General features: G+C 59.1%; 2 protein-coding genes across 2 annotated transcripts in view; one reads left to right on the top strand and one right to left on the bottom strand.

Moving 5' to 3' along the window:
• Positions 1–11,862, top strand: part of SMG6 (SMG6 nonsense mediated mRNA decay factor) — a 248,758-nt gene extending 236,896 nt beyond the window's left edge. The window contains exons 16-19 of the mRNA XM_059379054.1: positions 3,218–3,371; positions 6,333–6,544; positions 6,833–6,914; positions 10,051–11,862. Coding sequence (XP_059235037.1) covers positions 3,218–3,371; positions 6,333–6,544; positions 6,833–6,914; positions 10,051–10,181 — 579 coding nt within the window. The 3' untranslated portion in view covers positions 10,182–11,862. The remainder of the gene's footprint in view (positions 1–3,217; positions 3,372–6,332; positions 6,545–6,832; positions 6,915–10,050) is intronic.
• An 823-nt stretch (positions 11,863–12,685) lies between these two features.
• Positions 12,686–16,689, bottom strand: HIC1 (HIC ZBTB transcriptional repressor 1). Its single transcript, XM_059379034.1, has 2 exons — positions 16,500–16,689; positions 12,686–15,031 (listed from the first exon to the last, which is right to left on the bottom strand). The coding sequence occupies exon 2, from the start codon at positions 15,009–15,011 to the stop codon at positions 12,870–12,872; it is 2,142 nt and encodes a 713-aa protein (XP_059235017.1). The 5' UTR covers positions 15,012–15,031; positions 16,500–16,689; the 3' UTR covers positions 12,686–12,869.
• Between the last annotated feature and the right edge of the window lie 1,736 nt (positions 16,690–18,425).

Below are 18,425 nucleotides of genomic sequence, written 5' to 3'. Positions count from 1 at the left end.
CCTGCCTCTCCATCTACTTGTGATTTCTCTCTGTCAAATAAATAAAATCTTTAAAAAAAAAAAACAACAAAAACCCATTGCTTTCCTTGAGTTCTCAGTTCATTCTCCAAAGACCACTGTGGCCCAGTCTTAGCTGCCACAGTGGGTTCCTGTGGAACTCTCCTTCCGGGTCAGCACACTTGACTCCAGGCCAGGGCCAGTCTGTCTGAATCACAGCATTCCATTGGAGCCCCCCTCACCCCCACCAGAGGCTTCTGCAGCTTTTTACTCATACAAACAAAAATAAATCTCACTACCGGCCTCTGAACTCTGCAGCAGCTTGCTTCCCCGTCTCCCCAAGCGTCCCATGGCTGTGAGTGGGGACTTGGCACTCTCCCCACCGACATCACTTTTTCACTCCCTGCGCATCCTGTGTCCTTCTCTCACCGTGTGACCCAGAGATCGGAATGGGACGTGACGGCCGGCACAGGCGCCGTGCACAGCTGCCAGGAATCTGACGGGTAAAATCTGGAAAAGTTGGGAGGGCAAATGCTAAATCCGCGCACGCTGTGCGTGCGCGCGCACACACACACACACACACACACACACAGCGCCACTCAGAGAGGGCCGGAAACACAGACACCCACAGAAGAGGGCTGGTGGACTCCAGATCCCTCCTTTGGTCTGCCATTCTTTTGAAAGGGACTGGGCCAGTCTCATGACCCAAGTATGACACCCCCACAGGCCCACGGGTACCCCAGGAAAAGGGGGAGCAGCTTTGTGTCACCTCCTGAGATTCAGGAGGGCATGTGGGGAACAGGAAGCAGTTGTGTGGTGACTCACTAGGCAAGAGTTAGGTTAAGGGAAGTTGTCTGCGGGCGTCCCTGGGACCGGATGATGGCAGCACAGCTCCAACCACCCTCGTACAGCTTGACCCCACCCCACCCCCGGGGAACCAAGGAGGCTGCCACCTCCCTAAGAGGCTGTGGCCTTTGTTCACCTTTCTGGCCCTGAGCCAGAGCTCAGAGAACTCAGAGGGTTAGAGCTTCCCTGTAGCTTGCTCCTAGGCGCTCCTTCCACCCACCCCGCCCTTAGAACACACAGGCAGGCTGTCAGCCCCCGGGGTCCCTTGGCCACCTGGCTTAAAGGCCAGGTTTTCCCAGGGTGGGATGGTACAGGGTCCAAGGAGCTCATTCTTGTTTGCGTAGCCAGTTCCTCTTTCAAGTCCAACCAGAGCTGGGCTATCATTTTTGGAAGCAGGAAAATGAAGATGTGAAGAGTCACAGTGGGACGGTGGCAGAGACCAGGTGCTCCCTTAGGACTGTAAGCCCCTGCCCTCTTGCAGTCTGTGTTCCCCCTGTCTGTTCTGGGTGTCTTTGACACCAAGAAAAATGTTCCTGGGAGTGGAAAAGCTGGATAGAGAACAGTAAGACCTGGGGAAATGAGCAGGAGGAATGCTGCTGCTCCCATGAGGAGAAAGGCTAGCAGCGTCCCTGTCCTTACAAAATGCCCGGGCTGCTGAATGATGTTGTGTGTCAATTACATCTTAAGAAAAAATAAATGTTTTTTAAAATACCCCAAGCTGAGTTTAGCGGAATGCATGTCTCCCTGTAGTTGGCAGCTGCATGTGACTTGAGTCCCCTGGGAAGATGGCCAGCAGCAGGGGTACTTTCCCCTGATGAGGTGAGAGCAGGAGGAAGATTTCAGCAGAATGGGCCTCTCAGCCGCATTTCTCATGCCTGCCAGTGGCCTGTGGCCTGTGCCTTCCACCAGCTGTGGTGGCAGTGGCAGCAACAACTTAGTCATAGGAAGAGGTCCCCAGTAGGTCACAGAGAAGCCACCCCCAGCATTCAGAGGCATGCCCTTTCAGTTTTACTGTCGTTGCCAGTGAAACCTGAGCACCTCCCTCACTGACTGTTAGTGGCCAGGCCCGCCACTGTGGGACCCGTCTGAGTTGGCACGCACATCTCCTCCCCTGCCCTGAGCCTGTGTCTCTGTCCTTGCAAATTCATGTGTGGTGGAAGATCATGGCAGAGGTGGGGGTGGGGGTGAAAGGACTGGTTGCTGCCAGGTTCGTGCCGGTGCCCTCCTCCTGCTCTGTACACAGGGAGCACATGGGGCAGATGCCAGCATATCATTCTGCTTCTTAGCTGTAGTCCCTGTAAGAGGAAGCAGCGCAACAGTGACCATGGTCTGTAGGGACCTACCTACCCAGAGCCTATCTCAGAGGGCCCCTGGCACTCAGGACTCTGTGAGATTTGAGAAAGTGGGGCTTTCACAGGTGAACATGGAGGTGCCCTGAAGGAGGGGAACACCCATCAAACAGACAGGGCTGTGGCCATGTGCTTTTCAAGGTGTGTGGTGCAAACCACTCCCTGGCACTATGTGACATGGTTTTCCAGGGGTGCTCAGAAGACACATCGGCTTTTTATTATGGAAGGATGGCTTCCACTAGTAAACTTGATACCGTGGTTATCATTGCTTAAGAAGTGGCTAAGCCAAAAAGAAAGTCATTTGGCTTAAAGTCCACTTAATGAAAAACGTCAAGTAAATGATGGTATAGATTGTACAGAACTGCGGCCAAGGAGCAAGAGTAGAACACCAAAGACCCATGTTTAGGAAATGCTCTGCTGGGGCAGGGTTGGCAGGGTGGGAGGTCTCACCAGCCTGGGTGTTGCTATTTGCAAGCATGTGAGTTGGGTCCGAATCCATCACCCCGTTCGGACTCCTGCTGCTGTGGGTAGTAATAATTCATTGTCGGATCACTGCTCTTGTATAGCCTTTGACTGTGACCTTTTTATTTTTTCCCTAACCACACAGTGAAATAAACTGAAATAACAAATGATACTTGTATAAAGTGTTTGCCCTAAGCCGTACCCGCCTTCTCTGCTGTCTAGATAAAGTGTGCAAAACCACTTTCATGTCCAAGGGACCCTACTGTCCCTTATTGACTTTTAGCCCAGGGTCTTACTTTCAGAAACCTGTTATTTTTAATACCGTTAGGGTCCTCCTGTCCTCGGCAGGGTTTTAGTCACATCCCATCCCTCAGGCCACTTAGGCCCTGTGGATTTTTATTGCAGTACTTCGCCCAGCCCTTGGGTCGGTCCCTGCTGGCAGTCCCTGTGGAGGGGAAAGAGTTTCGGGGGCAGGATGCTGACACACTGTGAAGTCAGGGCCCTGGCTCATCCAGCCACTTGCCTACTCACTCTGGCTCACTCACCGTTTTGTGTCCCTGTAGGCTGTCCTGGAGGACCAGAGTCAGATGAGGCAGATGGAGCTCGAGATCAGACCCTTGTTCCTTGTACCAGACACCAACGGCTTCATTGACCACCTGGCCAGTCTGGCACGGCTGCTGGAGAGCAGGAAATACATCCTGGTGGTGCCCCTCATCGGTGAGTCAGGCCAGAGCACCCCCGCATGTGTGCTGCACACACGTCTGACGGCCCCGGGGGCCGGGCAGCCCGAGAGCCCTGCTCTGTGTGTGTGACAGGATTTGCAGGGAAGTAGGGTATGCGTGGGGCAAGGAAAATTGTTTAATAATCAAAGCAGTTCGAATTATTATGGCTGATCCATGGCTTAAAGTGCTTGAGCAAATGGACTCCTGTGTCCCAGCAACCAGAGGCTGCCTGAGCCCAGCCCTTGTTTTTATCCTTATAAAGCTTGCAGTAAAACAGCAAAGCTGGTTCCCGTTATTGGTAAACACTCAGCCCTGGCAGATAACGGCAGTACTGCTGGGTGGTCTGGCAGGGAGGCTGGGAGGATTTTGAAGTGGTTAGATGCCTTTGGTCTGATTGTCTTGTAGCTTTTCATGATCATTCTGTTGGTTCGAGGTAGCATTCTTCTGGCCAGTGTCACCCTAAGGCCAGGCTGACGGAAACCCTCCAGAGCAAGCCCTTGGCTCATGCCTGTGGATTCCTGCCACTTGGGCCCTTACCACTGTCTGGTCACTGATGCTGGTGCAGGGTCAGCATCTCAGGACCCAGCTAGCTTGCTTCCACCCTCAGGCCAGAAGAGCCCAGCTGGGCTGTCTCCAAGGGACTGTCTAGGCACTGTCTTAGTTCTTAGAGCTCTGTGGTGGGTCAGCCTGAGGATGGGCTTTGGGCCCTGGGCTCCTAATATAATTGATACAGTGAATATGGCTGATGGCTATCCTGTGGAGGGAGAGGGTCTAGGAGGTGATTGGTTTTTCAGTGTCCCCTTCTCAGCAGCCACTTGGAGCAAATGGGATCCTTGGGATCCTTGTCTTCTGGAAAAGCTGCCAGACTGGCAGTCTGCCTGCCAAGCCACCTCTGACATCCATGCCAAGATGTTCCATTGGGCCTCCCCTCCTAGTCCCAAGTGTCTTAGTGCCAGATGAGGTTGGAAACAAAGGGCAGGAAACATCCGCCCCTGCAGAGGCTATAGAACCCTGGGGGGTTGTGGGAAACACGTTAGCACCACCTGAGAATGTTGGCACTGAAGCAGCCCTCGTCCCGCCTCCACCCTCCCTGTCTTCCTTCCCCCTCCCCATGTGGCCTGGCCAGAACCTCTTAAACCCGGGCCTTTAGACCTAAGGGAAGACTTTCTGTTCTTCAGAAGTAGAGCAGCAAGACCATCAATTTGTTCCAGCTTCCCCTCTTCCCTCACTGCATCCTGGGGTGGGGTAGCTAGCAGGATAATATGTCTCCATGCTTTCCTATCCCAGGAGATTTTTAGGGGAAAGAGAGTGAGTGGTCACTTTTCCTCATGGTCAGGAAATGGTATAACTGAGCGAGGTTGCTGACGTCTGAGGAGCTCCCAAAGACTTGGAAAGAGCCTCAGACACCATGTCAGGCTAGCAAAGGTTCTTGATCCCCAGCACTGATTGTGCCCCTCCTGTGTGCCAAATCTCCTTATTCCTGCGGGGGTCCAGGGAAGGGCAGAGCTGGAAGCCCTTGGCCTCGAGGAGTTTGTGGTTCAGTAGGGAAAGCCAGATGTGGTGCGGAGGGAGCAAATACATGCACAAACACACATTGGATAAATAGATGCCCCCTCGGGTGCTGGGAAATAACAGCTCTGCCACAGAGGTACACCTGTCCGTCTTCTTGCCTCTTTGTACTCTCTTCGGGGGTAGGGGGGCAGGGCCCTCGACTCTCAGGGGCTGTACAGGTGACTCCTGTTCAGGAGTGAGTCCTGTTCAGAGTGAACCGAGTGAGGCTCCCTCAGTTCATTCCCACTCTGGGTCCAGAGCACAAAGGGTTAAGCCAGCCGCCTTCCCTGCTTATTTCTTGTGCTCTTTAACCTGCTCCTGCTCCTTAGGCCTGACCCTAGCATCGAGAAGCCCCGCCTGGTGCAGAAGCACAAACAAGCTTCCCCTTTGAAGCCTGTTTAGTTTGGAAGCAGGAAAGGAGATTTTGGGATGGAATACCAGTTTTTCATGTTTGATGTTCTGTTTGCTGTACCGTACACCATCTACCACTACTTCCCAGCCTCAACCATACACTGTGTGGACATGCAGCAGCCTCAGGTTGTGGAAAGCATGGGCTCTGTGTGTGTGCGTGTGTGTGTGTGTGTGTGTGTGTGTGTGTATTCCCACATGGGCCCTTTCCAGAAAGTGTCTCTGAATACCCAGACAGTGAGTGCCAGTCTCACCATGGAACAGCATGCTCAGGCCGACTCCCCGGGCCATGAATCATTGCACTGAGGAGAGGCCTCAGACCCCAAACTCTCCCAGAGCCCCCAAGGAGTGCATATTTCCCACTTGACCTCAGGCTTTTGGCTGGAATTTTGGAAAGAATCTTCACCAGAAAATGAAGCCATGTCCCAGACACATAGGCAGGCAGTCAGGCAGACACACACACACACACACACGTACACACAAACACGTGCAGTATCAGAGGAGTAGATGTGCCAAGGGCATGGTTTGAAGGACACCAGAGTCCTTGCAAGTAAGGCTGTGACTGTTGCTTCCCACTCGGTGACCTCCCTGCTCTCTGCCAGGGGATGAGGCATAGAACTTTGCCCCTGTGAACAGCTGTGGCTGGGGATCCAGACTGATGAAGGGGAGTGCCTCTGGTCCTTTAGCTGTTACCCTTGCCTCTCCTGAGAGACCCTTTCAACTTAATCCTGTAACTGAGGAATATGATAGCAGAGGGGCCAGGTTTCTTCCTCTGGATACAGCAGCTCTAGAAGATCCTGTAGGTTCCTTGGAGGAGGGTGGGACCCAGGGGAAGAGACAGAAAGATAGAGCTCTTTGTCATTGGAAGACTCCCATGGGTCAAGTTAAAGACTGTGGTCTGCAAAGGGGCTGGCAGGGAAAGTGAGCCGAGGGTGAAGGCAGATGTAAGTGCTAATCGCTGAGGCTGATGATATCTTGTGGGACTGTGTCTCATCAGTGATCAATGAACTGGACGGCCTCGCTAAGGGGCAGGAGACAGACCACCGGGCGGGGGGCTATGCCCGTGTGGTGCAGGAGAAGGCCCGAAAGTCCATCGAGTTCCTCGAACGGCGATTTGAGAGTCGGGACTCCTGCCTACGGGCCCTGACCAGCCGTGGCAATGAACTCGAATCCATCGCCTTCCGCAGTGAAGATATCACTGGCCAGCTGGTAAGTCCTGGGGCAGAAAGGGAGAGCCCATAGTGAGCCTCAGAACAGGGTCTCCGGGTGCTCAGGGACCTCAGGCAGCTGAGGGGGGCAGCCACCATCCAGGCCCAAGAGGGCCAGTTCTCTGTCCCTTAGATCACTCTTGGTCCCCACCACGCAGGACCAGAACATGGGTGGGAGGGACTCTGGGATGTGATGCTCCCGGGACCCCAGAGGCAAAAGTGTATCTGTGCCTTCTCTGAATGGCGCCCCCTCCTGCCCAGTGGCCCTTCTCACACTTTCTTCCTCCAGGGTAACAATGATGACCTGATCCTCTCCTGTTGCCTCCACTACTGCAAAGACAAGGCTAAGGACTTCATGCCCACCAACAAAGGTACAGCTTTGCCTCTGCCTCAGGATCATCCATCCTTCCCTCTCCCCCTGCCCTACCATCGTAGGGAAGGGTCCCCTCACCAGCTCTGGCCTGGGGAGTTTGACGCAAGCCTCAGGCCAGCCTTCTGGAAATCCCACCTCGCTGTCACGGCTCCCCCACTCCCAAGTGGACCCTGGGCCAACTAGGGATGGATCTAGCCCTGGAAGCCGGGCTTTAGGCAGTGAGCTTTCCCACTCGGCATGCATCCATTTCCTTTCTTGGGTCCTCAGTGAGACTTCTGACAGCAAGAATGTCTTTATGATTCAGTGTAGCTTATTCTGGCCACGGTCTCCTGAACCCAGCCCTCTGGAGCTCTGAGAGGACAGTCCCCACTGGTCCCTAGGGTTTACCTCCCTTTTCTTGGCCATGCTTACCCTCTCAATTCATCCCTGAATGTTTACCCTCTATGGGGCCAGTAGTGGAGGAACTTCCCCAGTGAGTAGTGGGCCTTTCCTTCCTGTCTCTGTGTCATGTGCTGTGGCACTTTGAAGGCGTTTGACAGCTAGAGGACTGAGCCCTCAGCCCAATTTTCAAGGCCTTTTTGGCAGCCAGCAGTCCCGTCTTTGAGCTGGAGGCCCACCCTGGGACTCCTCAAGGTGCATCAGCACCTCCTCCTCAATCCAGAATGCCTTCCCGCACAGCCCCTCAAGAGTCAACAGGGCTCGGGTTTTCTGCTCCCGGCTCCCAGGAGTCTGATATTTCTTCCTAGGACGTCCCCATTCTGTGTCAGCTTACAGGCTTGGGCATTCTTAACACTTGATTTATATCTATGTATAGGTGACTCCGTCTTGTCATTTTCTTTTGGTGGTGGTGGCCCAGCTCTCTTACCTGCTCAGTTTCCTAGCCCTGGCTTCCAGGCTGGTCGGGAGATTGTCTTCTCTCCTCCTGCTCCTGCCACGAGTGTCACCGCAGCCCCTCACTCCTGCCTGAGTCTCTGCCCCAGGGGCTGAGAAAGAGCCTGCAGGTGCTGTTCTTCAGAGGGGTCCTGCACGTTCTGTGCCTCAGGGCCAGACCTAGAGTGAAGTTGGGTAGGAAGGAGTCCTAGCTGAGCCAAACGGCAGAGCTTGGGCTCTGCTCCCAGGCAGCTTCCTAGAGGGGCACCTCCTGAGGGAGAGGTGGGCGGCATTGCAGAAGGCCTTGTTGGGAAGTACCGTTCAGATCCTGCTATGGCCCCACCCAGCTTCAGAGCTGTTTCTTTCTCCGCAGAGACACATTTTGGCTTCAGCTTTACTAGTCTTTCCACCCCCCACTTCACCCCAAACAGCCCGCAGGAACCCATTGCCATCCTGGGGACCGCCCCTATCACAATTACATCAGCAACAGCTAGTGTAATCAAACCCCATTTGTCAGTGTGAATTCTTAGCAGATTAACTTGTCAGATTCACAGAGAAACCGTCACTAAATGTTTATATGTAAACGATGTTGAATTTTAAAATCATGTGGATTATGGCGGATGGGGCCTGACAAGATGACGGTCTCTGGTTTCTAACAAAGTGAAGTTACCAGTGTCAAAACAGAGGATGTTTATTGTTAAAAATGTCTGAAAGTATCCACAGAAACCCCTGCAGACCCCTGCCAGCAGTGCTGGGCCTTAGTCGACTATCCTAAGGCCTAGGACTCTCTTGGTCTGAGCCCCAGGACAGGAGTGGTGGGGCTGCCTGGAGCAGCCAGCTGGGAACCCCGGAAAGCACAGCACGGCACCACCCATGCCCGAGGGGTCTGGCCCAGCCGTGGAGCCGAGCCGTCTGAGAGCATTCTCTCTGCTCCTATGGCCTTCCTTATCCCATCTGCCCATTGCAGCCCTCACTCCTACCCATTCTCATCTCCCACCAGCGTCAGCCTCATGAGCCTCTCCCCCCTTCTTCCTCCAAACTCTTCCCAGGCTGACAGCCAGTTCTCAGCCTCCCTGCCTGGAGCTGGCAAGCCTGAAACTGCTCAGGTCCAGACCTGGACATTTGCAATTGCCCAGCCCCGCCAGCCCCCTGCAGTCAGTAAGCCCTGCAGGACATTTCCTGTGCCTCACTGTCTGCCGGACCTCCGTCAGGAAATACCCAGCCTGGGGCTGAGGAGTGGGCTTGCCACTGAGCGGCCTGACCAGGGGTGGGGATGTCATTTGTGTGGGTGCTTGGCCCTGACTTAAATCCTCCCGAGTACTTTAAAAGGTTAGGGAATTAGGAGAAGAGAGGTAGTGGCGGACATCTTGCTAAGAGGTCACCTAAAAAGAACAAAGGCTGCTTATGCTGATATAGAAAGAGCTTTAAAATACATAACATCTGAGTAAAGTAGATATGGCTAGTATGATCGTAATGTTGTTGGGAAAAAGCTTATGTAACAAGTATATATGCTTGCACATGTGCTTAAAAAAATCCAGAAGTCTGCATAGATCTAGCCCTGGGGAACAAGACAGAGACACACAAAGGGAGAGCACTAGGGGGATGGCTTTGAGTTTTCTTTTCCTTTGTCCTCTTCTGTACTGTTAGAGGTTCTCACCATCTACATTGATTACTTTCATGTAAATAGGGGAGATCAGCTGGCTCTCCTTCAGGGCCATCTTGGCACAGTTCTGCTACGGACCCTTGCCCTCCTCTCCTCAGAGCTCCCTTGAACTAACCCCTCTTCTCACATCTGGGAGCCTGGATTCACTTTGGGTTCCACCTTGAGCTTTCTGCCTCTTAATATCTAAAGCGTTGACCTCCCAGCCTTGGAGGGAGAGGATGTACAAGAAGAGAAGAGTAACTATGAGCCCAGGCCCAGCCATATTGTCCAAAAGAGCAGAAGGAAAGGGGCTTCCTCTGCTCCTCTCGGTTCCCGGGGGATGGGTCTGGGGTGGCCAGTGGCTTGGGCAGACCTCTGGACACAAGGCAGCACGGTCCCAGGCTGGAGGCGGGGTCTGAAGCAGACAGCCAGCCCTGGGCCCAGCATTATCCCATTTCAGCCAGGTAGGGGAGGGATACCCTGGCTGGTTGCGTGAGAGAAAGACTTATAGAAGGGCTGACCCTGACCACTCCCAGGCTGCGCCCCCCTGGGAGAGAGGAGAGGCCGCCTGTGAAGTGAAGGCCGCCCTCAGTGAAGTCCTTCTGTTCTTTCATGCCTACAGAGGAGCCAATCCGGCTGCTGCGGGAGGTGGTGTTGTTGACAGATGACCGCAACCTGCGCGTGAAGGCACTGACAAGGAACGTGCCTGTGCGGGACATCCCGGCCTTCCTCGCGTGGGCCCAGGTGGGCTGAGGGGGCCGCACCGGGGCCCCCCGCCATGGAACCATTCCTGAGAGGCCACCAGGCGCCCAGCGTAGCACCGAAGATGCCCACGTGCCTGAGCCACCAATCCACCCAGACAATAAACCATCCTCTTCAACCCACGCCGTGGCCATGCTGTGGGGGAGCTGCTCCTCACAGAGCCCCTCCTGAGGGTCAGGCGGAAGCTGCTGGGACCCTCCTGGGCTGCCAAGATTTAGCAGGGAGGTGGCTGGCTGCAGTGACATCAGTGAGAGCAGGTGGGTGAGCCGGAGAGGCCGCCCACGGTCTCAGCCTTTCTCCCTCCCCCTGTCTAGTTCGAGGGCTTGCGGAAGGCCTTCTCAGCCCAGGGACTCCGCCGCTTTCTCAGCTGGAGATAGGGCAGGGGGTTGTGTTTCCATCAGGTGCAGGTGAAACGATAGGCCCCCTTAATCTTCAGAACCCCTGTACCAAATGTGTCCCAAGAGGCTTTTGGTCATGCCATGAAGAGAATGCCCAGGGTGTGTCTCTGAGACCTGGATTCCCGGATGGACCCAAAGTTGGATTCTGGACACCATGTCCCATAAAGCAGCCCTAGGCCCCACCTTTTCTACCCCCTACCCCCAAACACACATCCATCCTGCTGTTCTTCTTCCTGTCCTCCTCATTCTGGGTCCATTAATGCTTTGTCCCTTGTTCCCCCTTGGATAGTCATGGGTCTAGAGGGAAGGGACATCTGGTCTTGGGCTCATGCTTCCTGGGAGGCCTTTGCCTGCTCCTCTCACTCATTGGCCTTCCTTTTGCTCTAGTTCCCATTTCATGAAATATTTCCTCAGATTCTTCTCAGTTCCCCAGTCGTGTCTCCTCCCTGTCTCCTCCTGAATCATCCCCTTGGCCTCCTTGCCTTTCTAGTTGATTCCTCTTACCTCCCTGATCCCCTCAAATTCTTCATCTCAGGTCCTTGCCATTGGGGTTCCCAGTCTGAATCTTCTTCCTCTTCCAGTACCTCTGCCTTCTCTGTGCCAGGAACCTAACAAAGCTTTCCTTCCCTGACCTCCTTTCTCAGGCCCCTGTGCTCTGAGAAACTTCCAGGCTCCTCCAGCCCAGCCTTGAGGGTAGGGTGGGCCAGTGCCTGAGAGGAGCATTTGCCTAGCCCAGCGCATACACCCTTTCTAGCTTTGCCCTAGAAGAACTTGACACAGGGGCATTATGGCCTTTAAGGTTTTTGTTGCCTCTCTAGCTGGCACCTGTGTCCAAAGCCTCACTCGAGGGGCTTCCTACTGGGAATGGGTTCTCCCAACCCCAGGACAGGGATGAAAGGAACTTGGAGAAAGACAGGACTTTGAGAAGGAGCCAGGAGTCAATTTTGGTGGGACCAGAGGGGGAATCCCCCAGAGCTCCCTGTTTGGACTGTGCAGCCTTCCCAGAGGATGGGAGCACAGCTGTACCCTCCCTGAGGCCCAAGATTATACCAGGAGGAGGGGGTACTGTGCAGGAGAGCCACCAGTGTTTTGGGGTTGTGAGTCCCCCAAGGGCCTCAGAAGACTGGCTCTTGGGGGTAGAGGGTCCCAGCCTCTCTTTTGAGATCCTTTCCCCTGAATGAAGGCCAATGACTGGGTGGGTGGGAGACCCATCTCCTCTCTGTCCCATTTGCAGCACTGGTTTTGTTTCCTTAATAAATTTTTAGTTATGAACATGCCTGACCTCTTGCCCGTCTGTCTCTGGGACTGGGGAGGGAAGAAGGTCCAAGCGTCTCACTGCACCTGTATGAGGGTGCAGTGTCTGGCCCCTCTACCCACCCAGGTCCTTGTGCATGGTGGAAGAGAGCATCAGGGGCCAGGGTCCTTGGTTACTGCTTTATTGCTGTTTGGTTCGAGTATAGAAAATGGAAGCGGCTCTGAAAGAGCCTGTGTACAAGGTAGGAAATATACAAACGGGGAGGAGGGAGCTTAAAGAGACCGCGTTCCCGCCCAGCCCAGCCTGGGCTTGGGGTGGGGGGCCACCCGGGGCGCATGCAATAAATATGGTCCGGGCCCCCAGGGGAGGGAGGGATGGGGAGGACACCGCGGGAGTGGGAGACCGGTAGGCTAGGGCTGTCTCAGCCCTCTGACTCCGGAGGGAGGGAAGGGTTGGCCCTGGGGCTAGTGCCACTTGTGCAAAATGAGGAACTTCACATTATCAGTCCCGGGGCGGGCGAGAGCAGGGGGCTGGGGGGGGGCCCTCCGGCCGGCTCAGTCCCCTCCCCGCTCCCCAACTCTGCCCGACGCTCCGACCCCAGCGGGGAGATTCACAGTGAGAATGGGTGTGGTCGCAAGGGCCGGAGGTAGGGCTGGGAGCGCCCCAACAGTGACACCCCTCCCTCCAAGAGCAGCACGGAGCGGGGGAGGAAGGGGGCCAACGAACCACAGGAAGAGGCGGAGAAGGGCCGGGGGTCTCCTTTGGTCAAAGCTGATATCAAAAATATAAATCTCCCTTCCCCCATCCCACCCCCGTCCCGGGGTTTTACCCCCACCCCCACCCCCGGGCTAAGGCACAAAGCAGTGAGGCCAGGTGGGGCCGCCGCCACGGCGGCGAGGCTGCCGCTGCTACTACAGTTGTCCCTGCGCGGTGTGCCTGCTCGCTGCTGCCGCCGCCTTCCCCTGGGGATCACGGGTCAGGGTGGCCACGCGACGACGACGATGAGGCGAGCCGGCAAGAGGCGCTCTAGGTTGGGGAGAAACGGTCGATGGTCCGGCCGTCGGGTCCGGCGGCCAGGTGCGCTCCCTGGCTCAGCACCTCGGCCGCCTTGTCCGGGCTGAGGCCCAGCTCCGCGGTGAACTTGGCCAGCGGGTAGAGGCTCTCGAGCGCCACCTTGGGGTCGTGCAGGAAGTGCGTGGTCTGCGCCAGCAGCTCCGCCGCGGCTGCCTTGTCCTGCTGCTTCAGGCTCAGCTGTTCCGCTGTGAGACGGGCCACGGCAAAGACGCCCTCGGGGAAGTCGAGCTTGCCCTTGCCGTCGGGGCCAGGGACGCCGGGTAGCCCCCCCAGACCCGCCAGCGCCCCGGCCGCGCCCGCCGCGCCCCCCACGGCGTGCATCTTCATGTGGCTGATGAGGTTGCGTTGCTGGGCGAACTTGCCGCCGCACACCTGGCACTCGTAGGGCTTCTCGCCCGAGTGGATGCGCATGTGCTCGGTGAGGCGGTACTGGCGCGTGAAGCGCATGCCGCACGCGTCGCATGCAAAGGGCTTGAGGCCCAGGTGGCTGCGCATGTGGCGCGTCATGGTCCCGCGCTGCGTGAACTTCTTCCCGCAGATGGTGCACGGATAGGGCCGGGTCAGCCAGTGCGTCTTCTCGTGCTGTCGCAGCGTGGCCGGGTCCTTGTAGCTCTTGTCGCACGACGCGCAGCGGTACGGCCGCAGCAGCTCGCCCAGGCCGCCCGGAGCCCCAGCGACCTTGTCCCCACTGCCTCCGAAAGGGGGCCCCAAGCCGGCGGCCCCCGCAGCTACCTCAGCCGCCTCGGCCCTGCCAAAGAGCGCCTCCTCCTCCTCCACGTGAGCTTCCACGTGCGCATTCAGCTGCTCCGAGCTGGGGAAGCCCTTGCCGCACGGGATGCACACGTACAGGTTGTCACCGAAGCTCTCGGGCTCGCCATAGGCCAGGTGCGGGCACGGGTAGCCCTCCAGGTGGCCGCCGGGCGGGCTGGGGTCCTCACTGCTGCCGGTCTCTTCGCTACTGCTCTTGTAGTCGTCACCGTCGCCGCCCGCGCCTGGCCCGTCCAGGCTGCCCTGGTAGCGAGGCGGCGCCAGGCCTAGTGGGGGCACCCCGGGCGAGGCAGCCGGGTCCCCGCCGCGCTCCTCGCAGCGCTCGCTGGGCGAGCCGCGCTCTCGGCCCAACTCGTCGCCGTAACTGCCCAGGCCTGGCTCGTGCTTCATCCAGCGGTAGAGGAGGCTGGGCCCGTCGGGGCGGCCCGGGGGCTCCGGTCCCGGGCTGCCGCCGCCGCCGCGGAACGGGTCCGGAGGCGGGCCGGCTTCCTCCAGCTTCTGGAAGGGCAGCGGCGGCAGCGGCGGCAGGGCGAGCGGGGGCTCCTTGTAGGCTGCGGGGCCGGCGCTGGGAGGGCTGTCTGGGCGCGGGGGCAGTTCCCGCTCGGCCGGCGGCCGCTCGGAAGGCGTGGAGCCCGGCGGGCTCTTCTTGGACAGGTCCAGGCCGCAGAGCGGGGAGCAGCGGCGCTCCGGGGCGCAGAGGGTGGAGGCTGGGCCAGGGCCCGAGGCGTACAGCTCCGCGCAATGCGTGTTCACTGCGGCCTCGGGGCCCGCGGACGGCTCGCCGGTGGGCGGTGGCGGAGGTCCGGCGGGTGATGAGTAGCAGGCCTGGATGACGGGCGTGGCGGCCCGAAGGCCCCTGCCCGGCCTCCCATAGGGTGCGTAGCCGCCGCCGCCGCCGCCGCCGCCCCGCAGGTGGCAGTACTTGCCGTGGCGCTTGAGGCGCTTCTTGCACAGCGCCACGAGGTCGGGGATCTGCAGGTAGCTGGCGGCGGCCAGCACGGCGCCCAGGCTCGGCTCAGCCCCTGGGGCCACAGCCGCCGCGGCCGCCGCCTCTGCGCCATCAGCAAGGCGGCCGGTGTAGATGAAGTCCAGCACCAGGCGGAACACCGCTGGGCTCACCATGTCATGGTCCAGGTTGAGCAGGTTGTCATGCACCACCAGAGACTTGAGGTAGGCGCTGCTGGCCGCCAGCACGTTCTTGTGCGCGCGGAAGAGGGCGTTCTGCACCACGATGATCACGTCGCACAAGAAGCCCTTGGTGCGCTGGTTGTTGAGCTGCAGCAGCAGCTGCCTCGAATGGCCCGGCGCCTCCATCGTGTCCAGCATCGTCTGCCCAGCACACTCTCCTGCGGGGACACACAGCCGCGGGGTCAGAGCCTCAGCGCGCCCTTGCTGCCTGTATCCAGCGGGGCGCTGCTCCCCCCCCACCCCCAACTTCCCCTTCCCCTCAGCCGGGCAGGGGCATCGAGCTCTGCGGCCTGGGCACTGGCAGAGGACAGGCGGCCTCCTGGTGTGGGAGCCTGGACCGGTGGCCTGGACCAGAAGACGGCGTAGAAAGAGTGGATCTGGAGAGAAGGCCCGGCTGGCCTACACGCCCAGCCCCGGATGCCACCGGGCACACAGGCTGGGTTCTGGGGACTTCCGAGGAGAAAACTGTTTGGGGGAAGTGACCCCTTCAGAAACAGTTACCGGATTTGAGGAAAATGTCCGCTTCAGGAAAAGTCATTCAGGGCCGAGAAGTTTGCCCAATTGGGATATAAGGGAGCCGAGTTAAAAAGCGCCTCCCGCCTCGGGAGAAGTTGCCCCAGCTGGGGGAAGTGATCCAGTGGAGGGGAACGCGGTGCCCGCCGTGGCGCCGCCCTGCCCGGAGGCTGTCAGGCCCTCAGTTGGGGCCGGGGCGCGGCCGCGGCGCGGGGAGCGGAGGCAGAGGCTGCCGTGGCGGGCAGAGCACGAAGGCCGGCCCCGACGCGGGGAGGGCGTTATATCGGGGCAGGAGGCTGAGGCAGGAAGCAGGTGGGGGGGAGGGGGGAGCCACGCAGCTCCCAGGGGAGGGAGGGGGCAGCGCCCCGGGCGGGCACGGCGCACAGCCGGCTGTGGCCCTGACCCCGGCCTGCGCCCCACCCGCATCCCGGCCCCGGCCTCGGCCTCGGCTCTGCATTCGCGGGCCCCGGCGCCTCCCTCCCTAGCTCCCCCTTCGGCCCCTTCTTCACGGGAACTCCGCCGCCCCAAACTTGGGGAAAAGTTTCCCAACTTCAGACAGTCCGGGAGAAGCGCGCCAGCCCGAGTCCCTCGACTCCCAGCTTTTCCTCTCGGCCCCCAATCTTCGGCAGCCAGGCGGCCCTGGAAGCCTGAGCCGAGCCCTGAGCTCCCCTGCCCGCTCGCTCGCCCGCCCACCCTGTTCTCCGCCTGGCCCGCAGGGCCTCGCGGCCCGTTACCTGCGGCCGCAACCCGACCCGGCTTCCCTCCCCGTGGCAGTGGCAGCTCCTAGCCGGCGCCCCACCCGCCCCGCTGCCAGGCGCCGAGCTGTGCCAGGGCAGCGCCCCTGCCAGCCCCGCCCGCCGGCTCCCCTTCCCTTCCCTTCGCCTCCCCTGCCCATGTGCAGGCAGAGTCGGCCCCGGGCCACTGACCCCGCCGTGAACCCGGCGCAGAGCAGCGGCCCGGCGGTCCTGAATCCTCTAGGGGCGACACCCCGAGTCCTGAACGCCAGCCGTATTGGGGCACCCGCGCCGGAGGATGCGCCCGAGGCGGCCAGCGCGTTAAGGACCGAGCTGTCCGGGTCCCCTGTCCCTCCCGGTCCCGAGCCTCCGGACCTACCTGGGGGGCATGTCGGAAGCCCCGGCCCCGGCTGCCGGCGGATCCAGGGGGGGACGTGGCTGCGCTGCGCTGCCCTCCGCCCGCCGGGCCCCCGGTCGGTCTGTCCTGCTGGTCCGTCCTCCCCGCGTCCTGGTCGCGTCTCAGCCCCGCCGCGCTTTCCGCACACTCTTATCTGGAGCGGCCCGGGCCGGCACGCGCTGCTGCAGTTATGGCGCCACCTCGCGGCCGTGAAGGGCTTTGCGCGGCGCAGCCGCCACCTCCGTCTCGCGCACCTGGGTTGGGTTGAAGGCTCACAGATGCGGAGCTGGACCCGGGAGAGGGGTCTGTTTACAGGTTCACCCTCCCAGATGTGGCCACGTGAGAACCCGGGCCCCAGAACTTGGAGGCCCACAAACTCTGGGGTTTTGAGCTAAACGTTCCCTTGTACATGTTTCTAGATTCTCACATTGCCTCAGTTTGGAGCCCGCAAGGAGAGGACTCTGGGGACAACTAGATGGGGGGAGGGAGGTTAGGGAAGCCGTAAGAGAGAAGGTAGACAAGATCTTGGGGGGCGACTTCTTAGACATTCCTGATGGGACTGTCCGTTTATACCCACCCCACCCCCAACACGCCCACCTTCACTCAGCCACTTGGGTTTAGGTATGCACGGAATAAACCCGTTTACACCCAGACCCTCTCCAGGTACTGACACCTGCGGGCGCGCGTGTCGGCACAAATACACGTCTGCCCTTTTCCAAGTTCAAATCCTGGCTCTCTGGGATAATCCCGAGGCTGTTACGTAGGGCCCTGCGTGAGCCTGGGCGGGGCTGTTACCCAATCAGCCTGCCCCGAACTTAGAGGCCTCTGGAGCGACCCCAGGATATTCGACTGGGAATGGCTGGACAGCGCCTCCTGGGGATCCCGCAGAAGCGACCCCAACTTCCAGATTCCCCGTGTGAGCCATTTTGAGGGACCTGCTTGCTCGACCTCGCCTCCAACCCGATAACCCGGAACGTGACCGCAGGGATCCCCCGGCAAGGTTCTGCACCCCACAGCAAGGCTCGGTTCTTGCAGGTGACGCCCCTTCTGGGAGGGAGGGGACCCCGCACTGGCGCTTGGGCACTCGTGCGGCTACTCCGGAAGTGTCCCTACGCGGCCCCGCCGCCACATGGGGCCTGTAGTGAGTGCCGGGTCTCCGCGGCCCACGCTGCACCTCCTCCCGGCACCTCCTGACCCCTGCCCACACGTCGGAGGGTGGGAGTGGGTCCCCGAGAACGCCTGCAGCTTCTGATTGGCTGCGCCTTCCTCAGCCGTGGCGCGCGAGAGGCTGGGGCGCAGAGTTACCATAGTAACCGATGAGGTTCGCGCGGATCGCGTCTCTCCAAGGCCTTGGAGAGCTTAGCAACCGCACAGGGCTCCTGGGCGGGTGGGTGCCGCGCTCGCCGCCCCTCGCGCTGTCCTCCACCCCTACGCCCCCGCCAGAGGTAGTAGCTGAGTCACTCATTGAGGGGCCGCCAGCGCGGCCACTCGCAGTCCCTGATAGACACTGAGGTCTCGGGCGCCCCCCAGAGGCTCTCTTTCCTCTGCTGACATCTTCATGGTCTCGGAGCCCTGTGGTGGCTTTTGGTCCAGGCTGGTCCTTCTGACTCCCACCGTGTCGTGACCCTGTCCTCACCGTTTCTACTCCATGTTCTGGATCCATTTTATCCCAGTCCTCTCCTCCGTCTACCCACGGTCACCTCACTAGGGTTGCAGCGAGAGTGAAAGAATGAAAACCGTGTGTTCAGAGCCGCCAGCCTCTAGGGAAAACGGACCACGACATCTTGGCCGGGGGATGGATGTGTTGTGCGCTGAAGCGGAAAAAAGTGTATGGAGTGCTGGAGAAAGGTGAAAAGGCTCCTTGGAAGAAGTGCTCTTAGAACTGGGTTTTGATGGATGAATAGGAGT

Source organism: Mustela nigripes, chromosome 16, assembly GCF_022355385.1.
Source record: "Mustela nigripes isolate SB6536 chromosome 16, MUSNIG.SB6536, whole genome shotgun sequence".
Taxonomy (NCBI): Eukaryota; Metazoa; Chordata; class Mammalia; order Carnivora; family Mustelidae; genus Mustela; species Mustela nigripes.
This window is presented reverse-complemented; position numbering and strand designations above follow the sequence as displayed.

Excerpts from the sequence above, each read along its gene's own strand:
- HIC1 (XM_059379034.1), bottom strand. The coding sequence starts at position 15,011 with ATGCTGGACACGATGGAGGCGCCGGGCCATTCGAGGCAGCTGCTGCTG.